General features: G+C 39.3%; 1 protein-coding gene across 1 annotated transcript; it reads left to right on the top strand.

Annotated features, from left to right (window-relative positions):
* Window positions 1–238: 238 nt before the first annotated feature.
* Window positions 239–19,703, top strand: LOC131725023 (low affinity immunoglobulin gamma Fc region receptor II-like). The gene is made up of 5 exons (XM_059018353.1): window positions 239–257; window positions 661–735; window positions 9,103–9,378; window positions 18,592–18,867; window positions 19,360–19,703. Exons 1-5 carry the CDS (start codon window positions 239–241, stop codon window positions 19,563–19,565), a joined length of 852 nt encoding a protein of 283 aa, XP_058874336.1. The 3' UTR covers window positions 19,566–19,703.
* The last annotated feature ends 3,788 nt before the right edge of the window (window positions 19,704–23,491 follow it).

The following is a 23,491-nucleotide window of genomic DNA, read 5'->3' as shown; positions in this document are numbered from 1 at the left end:
TGTGTATATATATATAAACACGGCTTGGAAAAATAACAACCTCTGATTGGTTAAACAGCATCACATGACCGTGCTTATATATAGCGTATAGCACGGCTTGCATACTAATGAGCCGCTTCACACTGAATAAATCACTACGCACCGCTACATTCTAAATTCCATGACAAACTGACATTTTATTTGTTATTAGTTACAAAACAACAGCCAAAAATGAGTGGCATTTGACCTATATTTAGGGATGAAACTCCACGTAACTGGTACAACATCAACCTTCTGAGTGAAGACAGCAGACCATCTGAAAAATAAATAAATAAATAAAATAAGTGCACCAGCAAGAGTAAACACATAACAGTAGATGAGGAAGAGCTAAATGAAATAGAAGAAAACAAAGATGGACATTCCGATGATATATACCACTTCTGGGGTGGTTAAAGTTATCACCACCCCAGGCGTGATACCTATCATGGGACCCACATGACCCGTCGTGGTTTATACCTTGCATACAACAAAAGTCTGGAACTCTATTGAAAAGCTGTTGGATTGAAAGTTTCTAGGTGGGTCAAATTTTATAATAAAAAAAACAGTTGGTGTTGATCTCTCAGCTAGTTTCTACTTGATTTAAGTGTTGCTACTGATGCTCTCATCTTTATATTTCTCTAGAGCTGCCCCAGACTACACTCACCCTGGAGCCTCCATTCCCAGAGATATTCACCGGGGAGACAGTCACTCTGAGGTGTGGGGTTGAGGGGGGTTCTGCTGGCTGGAAATATCTCTGGTACAAAGACAGTGAGGACACTCCAGTGCTCCAGACTGCTGGCTGCAGTATAACTGGTGACAGCTACACAATCACTGCAGCTGCTGTATCTGACCAGGGCCAGTACTGCTGTCGAGGACAAAAAGGAGATCAGCCACTCTACTCACAGCTCAGCGATCCTGTGAAATTAAACATAACTGGTGAGTTTACTCAGCTTAATGCAGACTCTTCATAGACAGTTACACTGACCATATGAGTTCTTTTCATATTTCAACAGGCAGTTTTTCTAATGATTCTATTAACCCAGATTAATGCAGAGCAATGCAGTTGAAATATGAAGCATTCTGTTTAAATGTAATTAATTGCAGTAAAATCTGTTGTTCGGAAAACTTCATGAATGTTAAAGTTAGAGTCAAAGCTTTTTGAATAGGTTGTATTAATGTGCATCCTTCGGTTTACCCAAAGATATATTCAGATCTAACTGAACAGGGTTAGAAACTAACGTAGACATTGGAAAACTATTTGTTTAAGGTCTTTAATGTACTGTAATCATCCCTCTACACCTAAATAAAAATCTCTTTCAAGCAGGTTAGCCACTGTGCGTCACATGTGCAATATTCCATTCTCTCCAGTCAGGACAGCTGTAGAATAGACTATAGCTAATATGCTATAGAACAAACTAATGCCCACATGTGATGGAGAACAGAATATTAGTCATATGTGATGGATGATGTAATGGATAATAAAAGCACATGACAAGGCGTGCATTGTGTTGCATTAAAATATGCCTGGAGTTGTGTTAATGCAACACAACGCACAGGCCCTGGAGTGTGTTATCCTGCTTATAAAAACAGACACAATATATATATTATATATATATATATATTATATATAGGTAAAACCTATGACACAATTAAATCAATGTATACGGAAAATAAATGTGGTGTAAAGATTGGCAATAAAAGAACACAATTCTTCTCACAGGGGTGTGGAGTGAGACAGGGGTGCAGTTTGAGTCCAACACTGTTCAACATCTACATCAATGAATTGGCCACAGTGTTGGAGCAATCTGCAGCCCCTGGCCTCACTCTGCTTGATACTGAAATTAAATTCCTGCTCTACGCAGATGACCTGATCCTGCTGTCGCCCACAGAGCAGGGGCTGCAGCAGAGCCTGTCACTGCTAGAGCAGTACTGTCAGACCTGGGCCCTGGCAGTAAACATGAACAAAACTAAAATCATGATATTTCAGAAAAAACCCAGATATCAGGAAAGTAGATACATCTTCACACTACACCACACCACAATAGAACACTGCATGCACTACACCTACCTGGGCCTAAACATCAGCGCATCAGGTAGCTTTAACCCGGAAGTGAATGCACTAAGAGAGAAGGCCCGCAGGGCTTTCTATTCCATAAAGAAAAAGCTTTATATAAAACTCCCCATTAGAATTTGGCTCAAAATTTTTGAAAGTGTTATCAAACCCATTGCCCTCTATGGCAGTGAAGTGTGGGGTCCGCTCACAGAGCAGGATTACACTAAATGGGATAAACACCCAATAGAAGCCCTGCACACAGAGTTCTGCAAAAACATCCTGCAAATACAGAGAAAAACACCAAACAACGCGTGCAGGGCAGAACTAGGTCAATATCCATTATTGATCTCAATACAAAAAAGAGCAATTAAATTTTGGCTTCATCTAAAACAAAGCAACCCAAACTCCTACCACAGTAAAGCCCTGCAGTACCAAGAACTGATCCAAAAGAAGAGTCCCCTCAGCCAGCTGGTCCTGAAGCTCACTGCACCAACACACACTAGCACCAACCAGCCTCAGGACAGCACTGCTCCAACACAGACAATTCGAGTTAACCAAATTATAACACAACACAAACAAAACTACCTCACCTATTGGGACACACACACAAAAACACAAAGCAAATTAGAGTGCTATCGGGCCCTAAAAAGACACTACACCCTGGCTGAATACCTGAGCAGGGTGAAAGACAACAAGCAGAGGCAGATCCTAACCAAATACAGGCTCAGTGAGCACAGCCTGGCCATAGAAACAGGCCGACACAGGCAGACCTGGCTGCCCAAAGAGGACCGGCTGTGTCATCACTGTCAACTCCAACAAGTAGAGACAGAGATGCACTTTCTACTGCAGTGTACAAAATACACAGAAATAAGGGAAACTTTCTTCCCACAAATAAAAAATCTCTGCAAAACATTCCCAGACCTGCCAGACTCTCAAAAACTCCCAATCCTCCTTGGAGAGGAGTCCAGCTGTGTCCAACTGGCAGCCCAGTACACAGCCGCCTGTCACAGCCTGAGGGACAAACAGTGAGCACTCTACATTAGTTCAAATCTTGTTATATTTCATTGTTGTTATTGTTAAATTATTAATAACGTGGTTATTATTTATATTTGTTTACCATTATTATTATCATTATTATTCTCATCAGTGTTATTGTCTATTTAATGTCCAGATGATGTACTGTGTATACATTGCTTTGGCAATACTGTGAATAATGGTCAGGCCAATAAAGCACCTTTGAATTTGAATTTGAATTATATATATATATATATATATATATATATATATATATATATATATATATATATATATATATATTGTATAAAAAAAGTATAAATATTAAATCAAGGGAAGTAATGCTAAAACGTTTCAATGCATTAGTAAGACCTCACCTTGCAGACAGGCTAAAAGAATTGAATCTAGTCAGTCTTGAACAAAGAAGACTACGCGGCGATCTGATTCAAACATTCAAAATCCTAAAAGGTGTAAACAATGTCGACCCAGGGGACTTTTTTGACCTGAAAAAAGAAACAAGGACCAGGGGTCACAAATGGAGTTTAGATAAAGGGACATTCAGAACAGAAAATAGGAGGCACTGTTTTACACAGAGAATTGTGAGGGTCTGGAACCAACTCCCCAGTAATGTTGTTGAAGCTGACATCCTGGGATCCTTCAAGAAGCTGCTTGATGAGATTCTGGGATCAATAAGCTACTAACAACCAAACGAGCAAGATGGGCTGAATGGCCTCCTCTCGTTTATAAACTTTCTTATGTTCTTATGTTCTTTTATATATAATATACTTTTTTTTTTTTTTAAACCAAACATGTTTTTTAATTTTTTCAAAAAATCAAACAATTATTATATATCCTTCCACTTTGGAGAAAATATACTGCCTCAAACAAGGTTCTATTTGATGTAAACTGGAGGCTTCAGCGTTTCCATTATATTTTCCAGCGATGAGCGAGTCATCATTGAAATGAGGTGATTTACTCCCATGGGTTTTAGAGTGAACTGCGGTGTCTTTGCCTCCTTTTCTATATCTTTTAATTATCGATAAAAATTAATTATTGGCATTTTAAATGCTTGATTTAGGGCTAACATTGCGGTTTATGTCAGTGCTGTTTACACAGTGATTGAAACCTGCACGGAGGTCAACACAGCTAGAAACTGAGCACTCTTAACCAGCCGAATTACACATTGAAGCACACTCTACCACCCGGTTTCTCAGAGGCGTCGGATTCAGTGGCCAAGAGTTGCATCGCACAGTGAAGAACTTATCGGAAGCAGCAGAGAGGAGCAGCAACTGGCTGTGGTTGAGACGGAAAGATTTTGGCTGGGGATCTCAATCACAATAGAAAGAAAGAAACGCTGATGTACAGGTAAGTAAGCTGGGCTGAGTTGAGTGGGGGACGGAGGGGGGTGATGCTGGGACGCCAGAATAACCCGTCGAGCCCTCTTGAGGTGTCGTGGGCTAGTCAACGAAACACTGAGGATGGAAGGTGCCCACTTGAAGACCCCAGAGATGTACCCTACTTAGCTCAATCCAGACGGTTGTCATGCTGATGCGCTGGGGAGACCGCACTGTGGTTGATCCCCGGAGCCAGCATCGCAGCCGTTGTGTGTGCTGATGCGCCAGGGAGGCAAAATAAGCTGATCCCTGGAGCCAGCATTACACTTCAGCCATTAACACCAGACAAAAGGATATCTACATCATCATATGGAAGGAAACATAAATGGATGGAGACACATATAGATCACATTAGTTTACTGTAAAGCTACGTATTAGCTGGTGCTTATCTTGGCGAGAGCCGAGTTCAAATCAGCATGATGTTTTAACATCTACTCTCGTGTAATGGAAATCATACCAGATCATTTAAATGTTCAAGAGAAACAGTTTTTAAGTCGATTAACATTTATCTTTGTTTAATCCAATCAATAAAAACACCAGCTGGACAAGCAGTTTTTTTGTGTGTTTGCCTTATTTTTGTTTTCTTTGATTTCATTAAGTTGTTGACTTGTTAGATCTTCGTGTCTTTTGCTTTTTATTCAATAGAGGTTTTTCTTCTTGTAATTCTAGCCACTTGTCTACTGTCATGCCTCTGAAAAAATCAAATGTTATGAAAGGAATGTCACTAACTTTAAAAAACTTTAAAAGACCTCTCACACCAGTGTGTATATTTATTGCAAGTTTAATATGTCATGTATTGATAATTTATTAATCGAACTATGCTTAGGCAAAAATAAGTTCCATCGTGCTTTGTACTGTATATCTGCACGGTTCAAATTCCTCAACAGCCAATCAGCATGCAGCATCCGAACATTCCATTTTATAAGGAGAATTGGTCCCTTCAGGAAGTCTTGCTTGATCTGTAACCTCTCCAGACCTTAGTAATGGAGTAGTTCAGCTGAGATACTCAACTCACTAATCAGAAAAATACATTTTAACATAATCATTTGAGCACAGATACAGACGTGCTCAAATTTGTTGGTACCCTTACAGCTCATTGAAATAATGCTTCATTCCTCCTGAAAAGTGATGAAATTAAAAGCTATTTTATCATGTATACTTGCATGCCTTTGTTATGTCATAGAATAAAGCAAAGAAGCTGTGAAAAGAGATGAATTATTGCTTATTCTACAAAGATATTCTAAAATGGCCTGGACACATTTGTTGGTACCCCTTAGAAAAGATAATAAATAATTGGATTATAGTGATATTTCAAACTAATTAGTTTCTTTAATTAGTATCACACATGTCTCCAATCTTGTAATCAGTCATTCAGCCTATTGAAATGGAGAAAAGTAGTCACTGTGCTGTTTGGTATCATTGTGTGCACCACACTGAACATGGACCAGAGAAAGCAAAGGAGAGAGTTGACTGAGGAGATCAGAAAGAAAATAATAGACAAGCGTGGTAAAGGTAAAGGCTACAAGACCATCTCCAAGCAGCTTGATGTTCCTGTGACAACAGTTGCAAATATTATTAAGAAGTTTAAGGCCCATGGAACTGTAGCCAACCTCCCTGGGCGCGGCCGCAAGAGGAAAATCGACCCCAGATTGAACAGAAGGATAGTGCGAATGGTTGAAAAAGAACCAAGGATAACTGCCAAAGAGATACAAGCTGAACTCCAAGGTGAAGGTACGTCAGTTTCTGATCGCACCATCCGTCGCTTTTTGAGCGAAAGTGGGCTCCATGGAAGAAGACCCAGGAGGACTCCACTTTTGACAGAAAAACATAAAAAAGCCAGACTGGAATTTTCTAAAATGCATATTGACAAGCCACAATCCTTCTGGGAAAATGTCCTTTGGACAGATGAGTCAAAACTGGAGCTTTTTGGCAAGTCACATCAGCTCTATGTTCACAGACGAAAAAATGAAGCTTTCAAAGAAAAGAACACCATACCTACAGTGAAACATGGAGGAGGCTCGGTTATGTTTTGGGGCTGCTTTGCTGCGCCTGGCACAGGGTGCCTTGAATCTGTGCAGGGCACAATGAAATCTCAAGACTATCAAGGCATTCTGGAGCGAAACGTACTGCCCAGTGTCAGAAAGCTCTGTCTCAGTCGCAGGTCATGGGTCCTCCAACAGGATAATGACCCAAAACACACAGCTAAAAGCACCCAAGAATGGATAAGAACAAAACATTGGACTATTCTGAAGTGGCCTTCTATGAGTCCTGATCTGAATCCTATCGAACATCTATGGAAAGAGCTGAAACTTGCAGTCTGGAGGAGGCACCCATCAAACCTGAGACAGCTGGAGCAGTTTGCTCAGGAAGAGTGGGCCAAACTACCTGTTAACAGGTGCAGAAGTCTCATTGAGAGGTACAGAAAACGTTTGATTGCAGTGATTGCCTCTAAAGGTTGTGCAACAAAATATTAGGTTAGCGGTCCCATCATTTTTGTCCATGCCATTTTCATTTGTTTTATTATTTACAATATTATGTTGAATAAAAAATCAAAAGCGAAGTCTGATTTCTATTAAATATGGAATAAACATTGGTGGATGCCAATTACTTTTGTCAGTTTCAAGTTATTTCAGAGAAAATTGTGCATTCTTCGTTTTTTGTGGAGGGGTACCAACAAATTTGAGCACGTCTGTACGTATAATGTTTGTGCTCAGAATTATGTCTTTACTTGTGTTGAGAGTGGATCCTCAAGTATTCTGTTTTGTAACTTCTTTCTGTTTTTTTTTTTATGGAGTCACACAACAGTGAATTCCTCCACTAAAACAGGACCTCTCAGAAGCTGAAAGCGCAGGCTACACTTTTCATTTGGTGTATAGATTTGGTGAAGTTAGCGAGCCTCTGAAAGGAGATTGCAATCACTCCAAAAATACTACTGGAGAGGAGACTAGAAGCTATCTCCTCCTTCAGAATTTTAAAAGTATGGCAAGCTAAATTATCATTTAGAGATATCTCAAATTGCATTTTAAGATATCTTGAAATATTTAGAGATATCTGTAAAACATTTCCAGATATTTCAAATTGAATTCCAGATATCTTTAATTCTGCAGTTTTTAATATATCTAAAATTAATTTAAAGATATCTATAAATCAATCTGAGATATCTAAAAATGAAATAAAGATATCTCAAATTGATTTACAGATATCTTTAAATACTATGGAAACCATATGGATTGTGCTAGCTTGGCATGCCAAACTGTCATTTAGAGATATCTTAAAATGAGGGTTTTAAAGATATCTCTAAATAACTTCCTGTTCATTTAAAGATATCTGTAAATCATTTGAAGATATATTCAAGTAACTTCCTGTTCATTTAGAGATATCGCTAAATAACTTCCTGTTCATTTGAAGATATCTTTAAATAGACAGGAAGTCCATAGAGCATTTTCACAGGAAGTCATTTCGAGATATCTCGAAATGGCTTCCTGTTCATTTGAAGATATCTTCAAATGATTTACAGATATCTCTAAATGAACAGGAAGTTATTTGAAGATATCTTAAAATGTTTTAGAGATATCTCTAAATAAACAGGAAGTTATTTGAAGATATCTTCAAATGATTTACAGATATCTTTAAATAAACAGGAAGTTATTTGAAGATATCTTCAAATGATTTACAGATATCTTTAAAACCCTCATTTTAAGATACCTCTAAATGACAGTTTGGTGCACCATGCTAGCCAAATCCACATATTCTTTAAAGATATCTCTAAATCATTTGAAGATATCTTCAAAGAAAGTCCTGTTCATTTAAAGATATCTGTAAATCATTTGAAGATATCTTCAAATAGCTTCCTGTTCATTTAGAGATATCTCTAAATAACTTCCTGTTCATTTGAAGATCTCTTTAAATGGACAAGAAGTCCATTGAAAACAAAGAGCATTTTCACAGGATGTCATTTCGAGATATCTCGAAATGGCTTCCTGTTCATTTGAAGATATCTTCAAATGATTTACAGATATCTCTAAATGAATAGGAAGTTATTTGAAGATATATTCAAATAATTTAAAGATATATTTAAATGATTTAGAGATATCTCTAAATGAACAGGAAGTTATTTAGAGATATCTCTAAATGAACAGGAAGTTATTTGAAGATATCTTCAAATAATTTAAAGATATATTTAAATGATTTAGAGATATCTTTAAATGATCAGGACGTTATTTAAAGATATCGCTAAATGATTTAGAGATATCTGAAAAGTATTTAAAGATATCTAAAAAACATTTAGAGATATATTATAATGATTTAAATATATCTAAAAATGCATTTTAGATATCTCATTTAAAGCTCAATTTAAATAAATCTATTAAATCATTTTAAGATATCTCTAAATGTATTTTAGATATCTTAAAATGATTTAGAGATGTCTTTAAATATTTGAAGATATCTTCAACTATTTTGAGATATCTGGAAATGATTTAGAGATATCTTCAAATATTTAGAGATATCTATAAAAATATTTGAGATATCTCTAAATGATAATTTGGCTTGCCATATAAAACTCTTTCCCTTATCTATGACAGGGGATCGTGTCTCCTAATCCTGTCCACTTCTCTTTTTCAGATGTTCATCCCAAGGCTGTCCTGACCCTGCAGTCTGCCTGGGCACAGATATTCACAGGAGATACAGTCACCCTGAGGTGTGAGGTGGAGGGGGGCTCTGCTGGCTGGAGGTTTAAACAGTACAGAGATGGACATGAAGAGGCATGGTGCAGTGATCAATACAGCAGGAGAGATGGGGACAGCTGCACAATCAGTTACGCTCAGAATTCCCACAGTAGAGTGTACTGGTGTGAGTCTGGACAGGAGCGCAGTAATGCTGTCACCTTAAGTGTGTCCAGTAAGTCATTTTCATTAAAGTAATATTTAACCACACTGTAGAATAATGCACTCTGGTAGGTTAGATAGGTAGGTAACATGTTTTTTTGTAATTCTCTGCTTATGCATTTAACACATAATGGCTTCCTTTTAGGTTTGCTCTTGGTGTATTATCAATAAAAAGTTAAATTGCACATTCTGATAATATAAATACTTGTCATCTTTGTGCTTCATTCCATACTGAAAAACTGTTTTAAATTATCAGAAAAAAATGAATGCACTGTACCTGCTTTGTGTACTGCTGTGTGTATCTAGATCTGCTGTAATCTTGTATTGACTTGTACCCATTCCACCCCCTCACCACTCTCTGAGTATAGCATGTCTATCTCCACTTCATTTTCCTCTGGTCCTGGTTTCTGTACTGCGGTTAAAATATTGGTTCAGGTTAACTATGCCAACGCATTTTAAGATCTTATAGACCTCAATCAAGTCCCCCCTGATTCTTCTTTGTTCTAAGCTAAATAAATTCAGTTCCTTCAATCCATATTTGCAGCTCGATCCTTGTCTGGGTCCTCCCTGTTGAATTATCTCCTGGGCCACAGTTTTGATTATGTTGTGACCAGAACTGAACACAGCATTCTAAGCATGTTACTGCAACCTTTCAACTGTCAAACCTCTCTCTCGTTTGGGACTGTGTTGTACTCAGAATTAAGTATTCATAATGTAAATGGCGTGTCTTTATTAAAGAAGAAAAAACTTTTAATACGGTAATACTTTTCATATAGGGTAAAAAAATCAAAAATAAGAATGCGTTTTATTATGGACACAACTGAATGTCGAGGTGTTTAGAACATAAGAACATAAGAACATAAGAAAGTTTACAAATGAGAGGAGGCCATTCAGCCCATCTTGCTCGTTTGGTTGTTAGTAGCTTATTGATCCCAGAATCTCATCAAGCAGCTTCTTGAAGGATCCCAGGGTGTCAGCTTCAACAACATTACTGGGGAGTTGGTTCCAGACCCTCACAATTCTCTGTGTAAAAAAGTGCCTCCTATTTTCTGTTCTGAATGCCCCTTTATCTAATCTCCATTTATGACCCCTGGTCCTTTTTTCTTTTTTCAAGTCAAAGAAGTCCCCCGGGTTGACGTTGTCTATACCTTTTAGGATTTTGAATGTTTGAATCAGATCACCGCGTAGTCTTCTTTGTTCAAGACTGAATAGATTCAATTCTTTTAGCCTGTCTGCATACGACATGCCTTTTAAACCCGGGATAATTCTGGTTGCTCTTCTTTGCACTCTTTCTAGAGCAGCAATATCCTTTTTGTAACGAGGTGACCAGAATTGAACACAATATTCTAGGTGAGGTCTTACTAATGCATTGTAGAGTTTTAACATTACTTCCCTTGATTTAAATTCAACACTTCTCACAATATATCCGAGCATCTTGTTAGCCTTTTTTATAGCTTCCCCACATTGTCTAGATGAAGACATTTCTGAGTCAACATAAACTCCTAGGTCTTTTTCATAGTTCCCTTCTTCAATTTCACTATCTCCCATATGATATTTATAATGCACATTTTTATTGCCCGCATGCAATGCTTTACACTTTTCTCTATTAAATTTCATTTGCCATGTGTCTGCCCAATTTTGAATGCTGTCTAGATCATTTTGAATGACCTTTGCTGCTTCAACAGTGTCTGCCACTCCTCCTATTTTTGTGTCGTCTGCAAATTTAACGAGTTTGCTTACTATATCAGAGTCTAAATCATTAATGTAGATTAGGAATAGCAGAGGACCTAATACTGATCCCTGTGGTACACCACTGGTTACCTCACTCCATTTCGAGGTTTCTCCTCTAATCAGTACTTTCTGTTTTCTACCTGTTAACCACTCCCTAATCCATGTGCATGCATTTCCTTGAATCCCTACTGCGTTCAGTTTGAGAATTAATCTTTTATGCGGGACTTTGTCAAAAGCTTTCTGGAAATCTAAATAAACCATGTCGTATGCTTTGCAGTTATCCATTTTCAATGTTGCATCCTCAAAAAAGTCAAGTAGGTTAGTTAGACATGATCTCCCTTTCCTAAAACCATGCTGGCTGTCTCCCAGGATATTGTTACCATATAGGTAATTTTCCATTTTGGATCTTATTATAGTTTCCATAAGTTTACATATAATAGAAGTCAGGCTTATTGGTCTGTAGTTACCTGGTTCGGTTTTGTCTCCCTTTTTGTGGATTGGTATTACGTTTGCTATTTTCCAGTCTGTTGGTACAACCCCTGTGTCAAGAGACTGTTGCATGATCTTGGTTAGTGGTTTGTAAATAACTTCTTTCATTTCTTTGAGTACTATTGGGAGGATCTCATCTGGCCCAGGGGATTTGTTTATTTTAAGAGCTCCTAGTCCCTTTAACACTTCTGCCTCTGTTATGCTAAAGTTATTTAAAATTGGATAGGAACAGGTCGACATGTGGGGCATGTTGTCTGTGTCCTCCTTTGTAAAAACCTGTGAAAAGTAATCATTTAATATATTTGCTATTTTTTTTTCTTCATCTATGATTTTGCCATTTGTGTCTCTTAGACATTTAACCTCCTCTTTGAATGTTCTTTTGCTGTTATAATATTGGAAAAACATTTTGGAATTGGTTTTAGCCCCCTTAGCAATATTGATTTCTATCTCTCTCTTGGCCTTTCTAACTTCCTTTTTGACTTGTGTTTGCAGTTCCAAGTACTCTTTCTGTGTGCTTTGTTTTTGGTCCCTTTTAAACGCTCTGTAAAGTGCCTTTTTTCGCTGAATATTTTTTTTAATTGATCTATTAAACCATTTTGGCCATTTTGTTTTAGATTTAGATTTGTCTACTTTTGGGATGTAATTGTTTTGCGTCTCTAGTACTACATTTTTAAAAAACAGCCACCCTTTTTCTGTGGATGTTTTCTCTATTTTACTCCAATCTACTTCTATTAGTCTCTGTTTCATACCTTCGTAGTTTGCTTTTCTAAAATTGTAAACCTTAGCTTTAGTCATTACTTTTGGGGTTTTAAAAAATATTTCAAATGAGACGATGTTGTGGTCTGAGTTTGCCAATGGCTCTCTGACCTCTGTTTTAGTTATTCTGTCTTCATTATTTGAAAAGACTAAATCAAGGCATGCCTCCCCTCTAGTCGGTGCCTTGACAAATTGCATTAGGAAGCAGTCATTTGTCATTTCCACCATTTCAATTTCGTCCGTCGTGCCCCCCATCGGGTTTTCCCATTTTATACAGGGGAAGTTGAAATCCCCCATTAGTATGGCTTCTCCTTTTCTCCTTTTTTTAGGCTTGATTTGAAAAGACCTTTACACGACATGAAGATGTGCAGTAGGCCTGAGCTCCAGGTTTCTTCACCCCAGCAGCATAGCAACCACTGCCATGCTTATCTGTCTGTCCCCTGACCTGCCGGAGAATCAGAGACCCATTTAGAGGGCTACCTTATAGCAAATTCATTGCTTGTATTAACTTTCAATTGTAAATACCAGAGGATTCTATATCTATACGGCTGACCTTGTGTCTTCAGGGGGTCCTGGGATTTATCTTAAACAATCTTTATCTTAAACAAAATCAAACAATTTATCTTAAACTGGGATTTATAAAACAATTAGGTCCCTTTTAGGGAGAGAAAGAGCAAGAAAATAAGATGACATATAGGGGTAAAGAGTGAAAAATAGTGAGATATATCTAGATATGTGGGAGTGGGATAGGGAGAGGTAGAAAGGAAGAGGGAGTCAGCGAGAGCCACAAAGAGAGAGAAAGTGAGTTCTGTCACATTTGTCATTGGTGCAAGAGGAATAAAGAGAAAAAGAATGAAAGGAGGAAGAGAGAGAATAATAAGAAGGGAGAGACACTCTGATCTTCTCAAGGTGTGTGAATGGATTGTAACCAGCAGTTACCGTGAATGCAGAAATGAGAAATAGATTTACAATGAACCTTTATTTAAGAGACAACAGTCATGAACTTGATAAAGAAGAGTAATTGGCAGAAATAATCTGGTTTGTAAAAGAGCTAATACCAAGACATTGATTTGGTCTGAAAGTGAGATAAAACATCAAAAGGGCAATACCAGCGAGATGTAAAGAAAAAGACACACGACTCAGCTATTACACCAAAAAACACTATATACATGATGTAATACAAGGTGTATAGCTGAGATAAAAAGAGAGGGGGAATGGAGAGAGAGCAATACTGTATACAAAGGGGGTGAGAGAGAGAGAGAAAGTGAGATCTGTACAGAGGGAGAGTGAGCGGGAGATAAATACAGGGGTCTAAACAGAGAGGGAGAGATAGAGATAGATTATAAAATCCATACAGATGGGGAATGAGGGAATGTTGCAGGGTGAAAGCCCTGCCAGAGTAATGTGTGTGTGGGGGTGTGGGGGGGGGGGAGGGGGGTCGAGGGGTATTGCATTGGCAGGGAAGGGGTTAAATTCCCTGCCAGAACACACGTGGGAATGTGGCTGGAGCTGTCAATTGAATAAATGATGATTAGTTAGGCTCCAGTCACAGGTGTATAAAAAGGGTAATCACAGGTGTTAGTGTTAGAATTAATGTTGGTGATAGAGGTAAAGGTGCTGTGCTGTGCTGTGCTGTGCTGTGCTGTGCTGTGCTGTTTGTATGTTTTGTAGAACTTTTGTTTTGGCCCTTGTGCCTTTTTGTTTTGTTAATGTGTTTTGTTTAGTGTTTGTAACTGTGTTATTTGTAATTAAACATGCACATGAGCACTTTGCTGCAGCTATCTAGCCTCTGAGTCTCTCTTGCCAGCTGCAGCCTTTGCTGTGATGCTATCCTTACCACGGGGAGTGAGAGAAAAATAAAGTAATAGACAGTGTAACACAGCAGGGAGGGGGTTAATCCTCCCTGCATGAAGAAACATGTGAGAATGCACATTTGTTTAATTGTTTTATTGTTAATTATCCCCTGCACCTGGTAGTTATTGTTAAATTAGGACCAGGTGCAGGGTATTTAAGAGAGGCAGCTAGTTTGCTCATTGCTGCTGAGTAGAAGGAGGCAGATGAGGTGCTCTGCTTCCGAGCAGTCATACAAAAGTTAAGTTCTGTGTCAAACCTGTGTGGTTTTAATTTGTTGGGTTTTTGTTTGGTGGGGAAACGGCTTAGCCGTCCTACTTATAGACAGGGTGTTCCTGAGTCTTAGTTAGCGCTCCGAAGGAGCTAGGTGTTTGTTTTGTTTTGTATTTTGTTTATTGTGTGTATTATTAAAAGTGCGCGGAAGCGCTGAACCCCCAATTTTCTGTGTCTGGGTCAATCTGTAAAGGGGCAACGAACCAAAAGTGGTGCAAGTCGTCACAACGGTCAGATCTATATATAGAGAGAGAGAGAAAGAAAGAAGACTCTGATCTATACAGAGGAGGGCAGAGAGAAATCAAGAGAGATTATTATTATTTATTTCTTAGCAGACACCCTTACCCAGGGTGACTTACAGTCGTAAACCAAAAATACATTTCAAGAATCACAGTACAAGTATTAATACCATTAAGAGCAAGATAAAATACAAAGACTTCAGTTCAGGTAAGTACAAGTATATGACAAAATACGATTCAATATCGGAGCAGATAACAGTGTCAGTGATAGTTACATCAGGGTACGATTAAATGCAAAATACTACAGATTGAATAACACTTGTGGCAGATTACAGTACAGTACTCTGTAAAGTACAGGATTAAATGCAGTAAAATGTAGAAAGGGGCATAAGAGAGAAAGTGTGGGGTGAGAGAGAGTGAGAAAGACAATGAGATCTATTCAATGAGAGTGAAAGAGAGAAAGTGGATGAGGAGGGAGAGATGGTGAGAGTGTAGTGGTGGTGATGCAGGTGTGTTTGTGTAAAACTGTCAGTTCCCTCCAGTCAGTGGTCAATCCTGACCCGTCTCTCAGCCCTGCTGATCTGAACTCCTTCTGTCTTTTCAGATGAATGGGTGATCCTGCAGACTCCTCAAGCCTGACCCGTCTCTCAGCCCTGCTGATCTGAACTCCTTCTGTCTTTTCAGATGAATGGGTGATCCTGCAGACTCCTCAAGCCTGACCCGTCTCTCAGCCCTGCTGATCTGAACTCCTTCTGTCTTTTCAGATGAATGGGTGATCCTGCAGACTCCTCAATCCTGACTCATCTCTCAGCCCTGCTGATCTGAACTCCTTCTGTCTTTTCAGATGAATGGGTGATCCTGCAGACTCCTCAATCCTGACCCGTCTCTCAGCCCTGCTGATCTGAACTCCTTCTGTCTTTTCAGATGAATGGGTGATCCTGCAGACTCCTCAATCCTGACCCGTCTCTCAGCCCTGCTGATCTGAACTCCTTCTGTCTTTTCAGATGAATGGGTGATCCTGCAGACTCCTCAATCCTGACCCGTCTCTCAGCCCTGCTGATCTGAACTCTTTCTGTCTTTTCAGATCAATGGGTGATCCTGCAGACTCCTCAATCCTGACCCGTCTCTCAGCCCTGCTGATCTGAACTCTTTCTGTCTTTTCAGATCAATGGGTGATCCTGCAGACTCCTCAATCCTGACCCGTCTCTCAGCCCTGCTGATCTGAACTCCTTCTGTCTTTTCAGATGAATGGGTGATCCTGCAGACTCCTCAATCCTGACCCGTCTCTCAGCCCTGCTGATCTGAACTCCTTCTGTCTTTTCCGATGAATGGGTGATCCTGCAGACTCCTCAATCCTGACCCGTCTCTCAGCCCTGCTGATCTGAACTCCTTCTGTCTTTTCAGATCAATGGGTGATCCTGCAGACTCCCCCCCAGCCTGTGATTGAGGTAGACGCTCTGACTCTGAGGTGTCATGTCCAGCGTTATACAGCTACCAAGGTTGTCTTTTATAAAGATAATAAAGAGTTACAGTCCCAGGCTGGCACAGAGCTGAGTGTGAATCGTGTTTCAAAGAGTGACGAGGGGTCCTTCAAGTGCAGAGCGTGGTGGTGGAGCTCCTTCCATTACTCTGAGGGATATGCAGAGGTGTGGGTGTCAGTGGGAGGTAGGTTCATTCTAACATTACCCCTTCTCTTGTCTGTAATGTCTCTGTCTGTAATGTCGGGCAGCAGTGTGGACTAGTGGTTAGGCTCTGGACTCTTGACCGGAGGGTCGTGGATTCAATCCCAAACGGGGGACACTGCTGCTGTACCCTTGTGCAAGGTTGTTTACCTAGATTGCTCCAGTAAAAACACAACTGTATAAATGGATAATTGTATGTAAAAATAATGTGATATCTTGTAACAATTGTAAGTTGCTCTGGATAAGGGTGTCTGCTAAGAAATTAATAATAATAAATTAATATTGAAGTCCAGTCCAGCTGTATTAATAAATGTCTTAATAATTTAAAGTGCTTAAATAAGAGCAGAGCTTTCTGATATGATAGCAAGGTCTTGTGTTCTGACAAGCTGTCTTGAAGCTGTAAGAATCCACAGCAGGCCATACCAAATATAGCAATATAGAGGCACAGGGTAAATATCAGTAATTAAGATCAAACCTTTTTCTCTAAACCGTTAATGAGAAACTTCCAATTACATGTTCTATATTTTTTCATGTTTGTCTGACCTTTTATGATGTTTACAATCATTCTGAGTTGAGTCATGCTGCTCCTCAAATACTGCATTTAAATCATTTTTATCAGTATTAAAATCCACCTGGCATTGTCTGTGCCTGTACAGACCTAGCAGTCCGCTCCTTCTGGGTGCTGGGTACATGGTGCTGTGACAGCACAACTCTGCCAGTCTCACCTTGTAAAGCATGAAGCAGTGAACATCACAAAAAGGGAAAGACAGAAAAACAAATACATTTACATTGGAAGCTACTTTATTTTTGTGTGCTGTTGCTAAAAACATTTGTTTACCATGATTGAGAAATTCCATCGTTAGACATTGCATAAATCTCCGTATCTCATAAAGAAAAACATAAAATAATACAGTCGCCAGAACTGCTTTCATCTGCTGTATCCTAAACATTTAAACAGACTGCTGGGCTGAATAAGGAGACACTTTCAACCTCTCTAAATGATGACAATAGCTTATGAATAAAATAGTAGAAACAGAAGTTAGTAACAGCACAAAGGCATCTGTATTTTTTTTTTTTTAATTATGGAATCTGAAACAAAAACACATTGGAAATGTGAAAAAACGGCAAGTTATCAAAAGTGCCCAGCCATTTAAAGTGGAGATATCAAAAACACAAGCCAAGTTTCAAGAAACCACTGGGGCAACCTTGCCCAGCACAAAGCAAATAGGCACAACTGTCAAAGCGGTGGGGGTTAAGGTTGCCCCAATTGTTTCCACGAACTTGGCTTGTGTTTTTCAGGCACAAGAAAAGCAGATCAAACACATGAAAAACACAAGCCAAGTTAGTAGAAACAATTGGGGCAACCTTGGCCCCCACCGCTTTGACAGTTGTGCCTATTTGCTTGGTGCTGGCCAAGGTTGCCCCAATTGTTTCTTCTAACTTAGCTTGTGTTTTTGATACAAGTTAGAATACTGTGGGTTAGAATACCACCCATTCACTAATCTAATACCACCCATTCACTAAACTAATTCCACCCATTCACTAAACTAATTCCACCCATTCACTAAACTATACCACCCATTCACTAATCTAATACCACCCATTCACTAAACTAATACCACCCATTCACTAAACTAATTCCACCCATTCACTAAACTATACCACCCATTGACTAATCTAATACCACCCATTCGCTAAACTAATACCACCCATTCGCTAAACTAATACCACCCATTCACTAAACTAATACCACCCATTCACTAAACGAATGTTTCTCTCCATTGTCGGCCTGTTGCTTTATCCAAATCAAATCAGTCTCATAAATAACAAATATAAAGTGTGCAGGAAATGTCTCATTCATGGTATAAGCAAGATTATGCACTGAATCTTTATTGTGTCTGAGAATGATCCCACCCGTGATCCAGAGGTCTCAAACACATCTTAAATAAGCAACGTGCCTCAGGAGGTTATCAGCTGCCGGCTCATATGTGGGATTACTCTTAGTACACAATGAACGTTCAGTACATAATCTCTCTGTTTGGCTGTTAAAGGCATGTATCTAATTGTTGTGACAGTCAAACTATTCATTTGTGTATCTATAACCACAATGTCAGTCCTTAAGGCTGCACTGTCTATAGCTGGAAGAGGTTTCACCTGGTTTGACTCTCCACAGACACTCTCATTGTGTTCTTGTTGTCTTGTCAGAGCTGTTCTCTTGGGTGACTCTGACAGCCTCTCCAGGAGCCACAGTGAAGGAGGGAGAGGCTCTTAACCTGACCTGTGAGGCAGCAGTGAACAAAACCCCCCGCCCTGAACTCCACTACACCATTGTGAGAGACGGGGAGCCTGTGACTAACAGCACTGACTCTGCACTGTACAGCATAGCCAGCACTGAGAAGAGCCACACTGGGAGCTACACGTGTGCTGTGGAGTCACAGGGAGTGAAGAAGAGCAGCCAGGAGTTACACATTGAAGTGCAAAGTAAGACAGGAAACTTTTCATAACTGACTTTATGATTGAAAGCGATCTCATAGATTATAATAGGTATCATTATATTCCCAGTATATAACCCTTACTAAACAGATCACAGAATTGCCAGCAATATCAACACATTGGATTGGAAACAAATACACTGTACAGACACTGGTTCTGTACTATATTCAGTAGTGTATGTTACCCACTAATGTTTTAGTTTTACATTAGGTTTAATTACATTTAAAATAATTTTCCACTTTTTGACAAACAATAAAATGAAAACATACTGATTTACCCAAATTAGTGTTAATTGAGTGATTAAAATTATGGTTCAAATAAAATGCAGTCACAACAGACAGCCATTGGAGTGACAGAGTGGCTGAAGGCTGTTCCTATAGAGCGAGTGTGAGCAGGGTAATGTTCTTGAATCCCTATCAGCTCAGTCAAGGTGTATGGAAGTCACTAGCACACACTCATACTGTACCTTCCTTCCCCCAGCGTCCTGGCACAGCGCTGTTGCTATTGGCTACAGAGTGAGCTTCACTCTGATTCATTTCATTGTGTTCACTCTGCTGCTCCTTCAATACTGCAGGATCCAAGGTGAGACTCCCAGTCAGTGCACACATTTCACCTGGCCTGTCACAGCACACATGCAGGCTTCTTCCTGTGATTTCTACAGTGTGAACAGCACACCCCAGTCTTAGGGATAGTTCATTAAAAAAGAATGATTTCCTCATTAAATATACACAGCTAATTTACAGTGTCCAAAATAAACATTTAGCAAGTTTATATAAACACATATAACACAATTATAAGAAACAAACTGAAAACAATCTGCATATTTGTTTTCCAGGTTCCCTGTGTATTGCTGGTGGTACATCACGGTAAGACAGTATTGACCAGTATGTGTACAGACAGGGGGCAGCACTCGCTATCTCTACCTGTCATCATCCTTTACAGCACTGAAAATGGAGATGGAAACTTTCTGATTCGCTCTTTAAGAATCCCTCTTGCAAACTCACCTTCACTTTGACCTGTGTCCTGAAATGCTGTATTGGGTTAATTTGGCTTTTTTGGTTTTCCAGATGATAAAGATTCATAATCATTATTCTTTGATTCAAGTTCAATCCAGGGTATTTAAAAAAATAACCCTTTCATCAGTAATGTCACAAAGCTGCTGCCTCCACAGAGTGTCTTTACAGTTGATACACAGCTGCTCCTTACCCTGAAATGCACTCTGTGATTTCAATGGGACTTGATTACTCTGAAGCCTAGAAGTGTCATCATCCTTTAAAGCTTCTGTTATTGCTGCAGTTAAACTCTGAGCCCTCCTTGTGTGTCTCTGACATCTGTCTCAGGAAAACCTCGGATCAGGATCAGGAGCAGTCAGCAGAGGGGATTGAGCTCTGCAGCCGTGTGCAGCACACTGGAGTGGAACTGCAATAGTATTGCACTGTCGTACTGAAGATCAGCCTGACTGCCATGTCTTAGAACTACTGTGAATATCTGTTCAAACTGCGGCTGTAGTTTACAGAAAATAACCATTGACTGGGGTATTTTCTAAGACCTCAAAACAAATGGATTATTCATTGATTGTTTGATTTAATTCATTTATTTAATAGATTGCTTGATTGCACAGTTTAACTTTGAGTGCATTACTGAACAATGTATGTATTCATAAGCTATCCTTTAGTCAATAAACTGCTTTATTCTACTAGTGGTGTTCTGTATTATTAATGATACACCTTCAACATGTATTTGAACTTTCAAAGTATTGGGGGTTTGAGGTAGCAAACAGTCATTATTATAGATATTAATGGTAATTAAATTATATGTTTCCTAACCGTTGGAAGGGGTGTGTTGTATTAAGAACATAAGAAGATAAGAAAGTTTATAAACAAGAGGAAAAAAGTTAGAAAAACTTTTCAGAAATTGCCGAGACTCTCTATACAGCTCCAAGAGATTTGCTGTTTTCATCACTTAGAATTACCATCTGTACCAGTACCAACAGTTTGAAACTTTCTTGCAAAAAATGTGAAAAAATATATAAATACGTCTTATACACAATGAGATATAAGTCATCAAACTCAGTGAAAAGTGTTACTCTCCTTCTTCTTCCTCTTCTGTTTCTTACTGTTTAATAGTGTGTAGCGACTTTTCAAACAGAAAAGCTAAATAACTGGACATGTACCAATCATGTGATCAAAATAAACCAGGGAATGCAAGCAGTTTGATATCCATACCATTTATATAAAACAATTTATTTATGTTTTAAAACAGCACATATCGCACACACATACAAAAAATTACCATTGTTTGAACTTGCAACATGAGGTCTTTGAAGAGCCCAGGCCTTAGCCCGCTGCGCCACTGCGCTGTAGTTGAAAAACAAATCTAATTATTAGAAACAATCTCGTAACACCAAAAATTTCTGTGTTAAGAAATACATGAGAATGAGGTTAATGCCAGTCCGAATCACAACTCCATCCATTACAGCCACGACCCCTGATCCACAGTAGACAATGCATGCAGGGTGAACGATGCCAGCATTGGAGGGACTATTTCATTAGGTTCTGTATTTAAAATGAAATCCTGCTTATTAATTCACTTAGATTTCCTGCTGAAACTGCTCATAGACTCCAAAGAGTTTATTTAGATGCTCACTCTTTCATGCTCTTTAAACTAATGTCATCAGGAATAACAGGTGTGGTTTTTCAGATTAAAGCAGACACACTTAGGGGAGATCTGATTGTATCGGAAATGCCTATTTTGTTTCTGTATGATAAGTGTCATGTGTATGCATCAATGGTCACACAATCTGTCACATACAATCTGTGAACATATTGCATAATTTGACTTGCATTAGCATAACGTTGGGGGGGGTATTTAATTGTCACGTATTGATACTGAACAGTGCTATTATCCACTAGGGGCTGCACTATCCTTTTCAATTGCACCTTGTTTGGTTTTGTTTGTTAATATTCAATTAACTTTACATTTACAATTTGGCCCACTACAAAAAATACAGAAATCAACTTAAAATGCCTAATTCCAGGTTTATGAGAAATTTGAGATATACAGCAGTGTGCACATGTATTAGAACACCCCATTGCTTCTGTAGTTCAGCAGTGTGCACATGTATTAGAACACCCCATTGCTTCTGTAGTTCAGCAGTGTGCACATGTATTAGAACACCCCATTGCTTCTGTAGTTCAGCAGTGTGCACATGTATTAGAACACCCCATTGCTTCTGTAGTTCAGCAGTGTGCACATGTATTACAACACCCCATTGCTTCTGTAGTTCAGCAGTGTGCACATGTATTAGAACACCCCATTGCTTCTGTAGTTCAGCAGTGTGCACGTGTATTAGAACACCCCATTGCTTCTGTAGTTCAGCAGTGTGCACATGTATTACAACACCCCATTGCTTCTGTAGTTCAGCAGTGTGCACATGTATTAGAACACCCCATTGCTTCTGTAGTTCAGCAGTGTGCACATGTATTAGAACACCCCATTGCTTCTGTAGTTCAGCAGTGTGCACATGTATTAGAACACCCCATTGCTTCTGTAGTTCAGCAGTGTGCACATGTATTACAACACCCCATTGCTTCTGTAGTTCAGCAGTGTGCACATGTATTAGAACACCCCATTGCTTCTGTAGTTCAGCAGTGTGCACATGTATTAGAACACCCCATTGCTTCTGTAGTTCAGCAGTGTGCACATGTATTACAACACCCCATTGCTTCTGTAGTTCAGCAGTGTGCACATGTATTACAACACCCCATTGCTTCTGTAGTTCAGCAGTGTGCACATGTATTAGAACACCCCATTGCTTCTGTAGTTCAGCAGTGTGCACATGTATTAGAACACCCCATTGCTTCTGTAGTTCAGCAGTGTGCACGTGTATTAGAACACCCCATTGCTTCTGTAGTTCAGCAGTGTGCACGTGTATTAGAACACCCCATTGCTTCTGTAGTTCAGCAGTGTGCACGTGTATTACAACACCCCATTGCTTCTGTAGTTCAGCAGTGTGCACATGTATTACAACACCCCATTGCTTCTGTAGTTCAGCAGTGTGCACATGTATTAGAAAAACCCCATTGCTTCTGTAGTTCAGCAGTGTGCACGTGTATTACAACACCCCATTGCTTCTGTAGTTCAGCAGTGTGCACATGTATTAGAACACCCCATTGCTTCTGTAGTTCAGCAGTGTGCACATGTATTACAACACCCCATTGCTTCTGTAGTTCAGCAGTGTGCACATGTATTAGAACACCCCATTGCTTCTGTAGTTCAGCAGTGTGCACATGTATTAGAACACCCCATTGCTTCTGTAGTTCAGCAGTGTGCACGTGTATTAGAACACCCCATTGCTTCTGTAGTTCAGCAGTGTGCACGTGTATTAGAACACCCCATTGCTTCTGTAGTTCAGCAGTGTGCACGTGTATTAGAACACCCCATTGCTTCTGTAGTTCAGCAGTGTGCACGTGTATTACAACACCCCATTGCTTCTGTAGTTCAGCAGTGTGCACGTGTATTACAACACCCCATTGCTTCTGTAGTTCAGCAGTGTGCACATGTATTAGAAAAACCCCATTGCTTCTGTAGTTCAGCAGTGTGCACGTGTATT

Source organism: Acipenser ruthenus, chromosome 59, assembly GCF_902713425.1.
Source record: "Acipenser ruthenus chromosome 59, fAciRut3.2 maternal haplotype, whole genome shotgun sequence".
NCBI lineage: Eukaryota > Metazoa > Chordata > Actinopteri > Acipenseriformes > Acipenseridae > Acipenser > Acipenser ruthenus.
This window is presented reverse-complemented; position numbering and strand designations above follow the sequence as displayed.

Excerpts from the sequence above, each read along its gene's own strand:
- LOC131725023 (XM_059018353.1), top strand. Across the intron at positions 736-9,102 it reads GGAGACAGTCACTCTGAGGT|ATGTTCATCCCAAGGCTGTC; the intron begins GTGGGGTTGAGG and ends TCTCTTTTTCAG. Across the intron at positions 9,379-18,591 it reads TGTCACCTTAAGTGTGTCCA|AGCTGTTCTCTTGGGTGACT; the intron begins GTAAGTCATTTT and ends TTGTCTTGTCAG.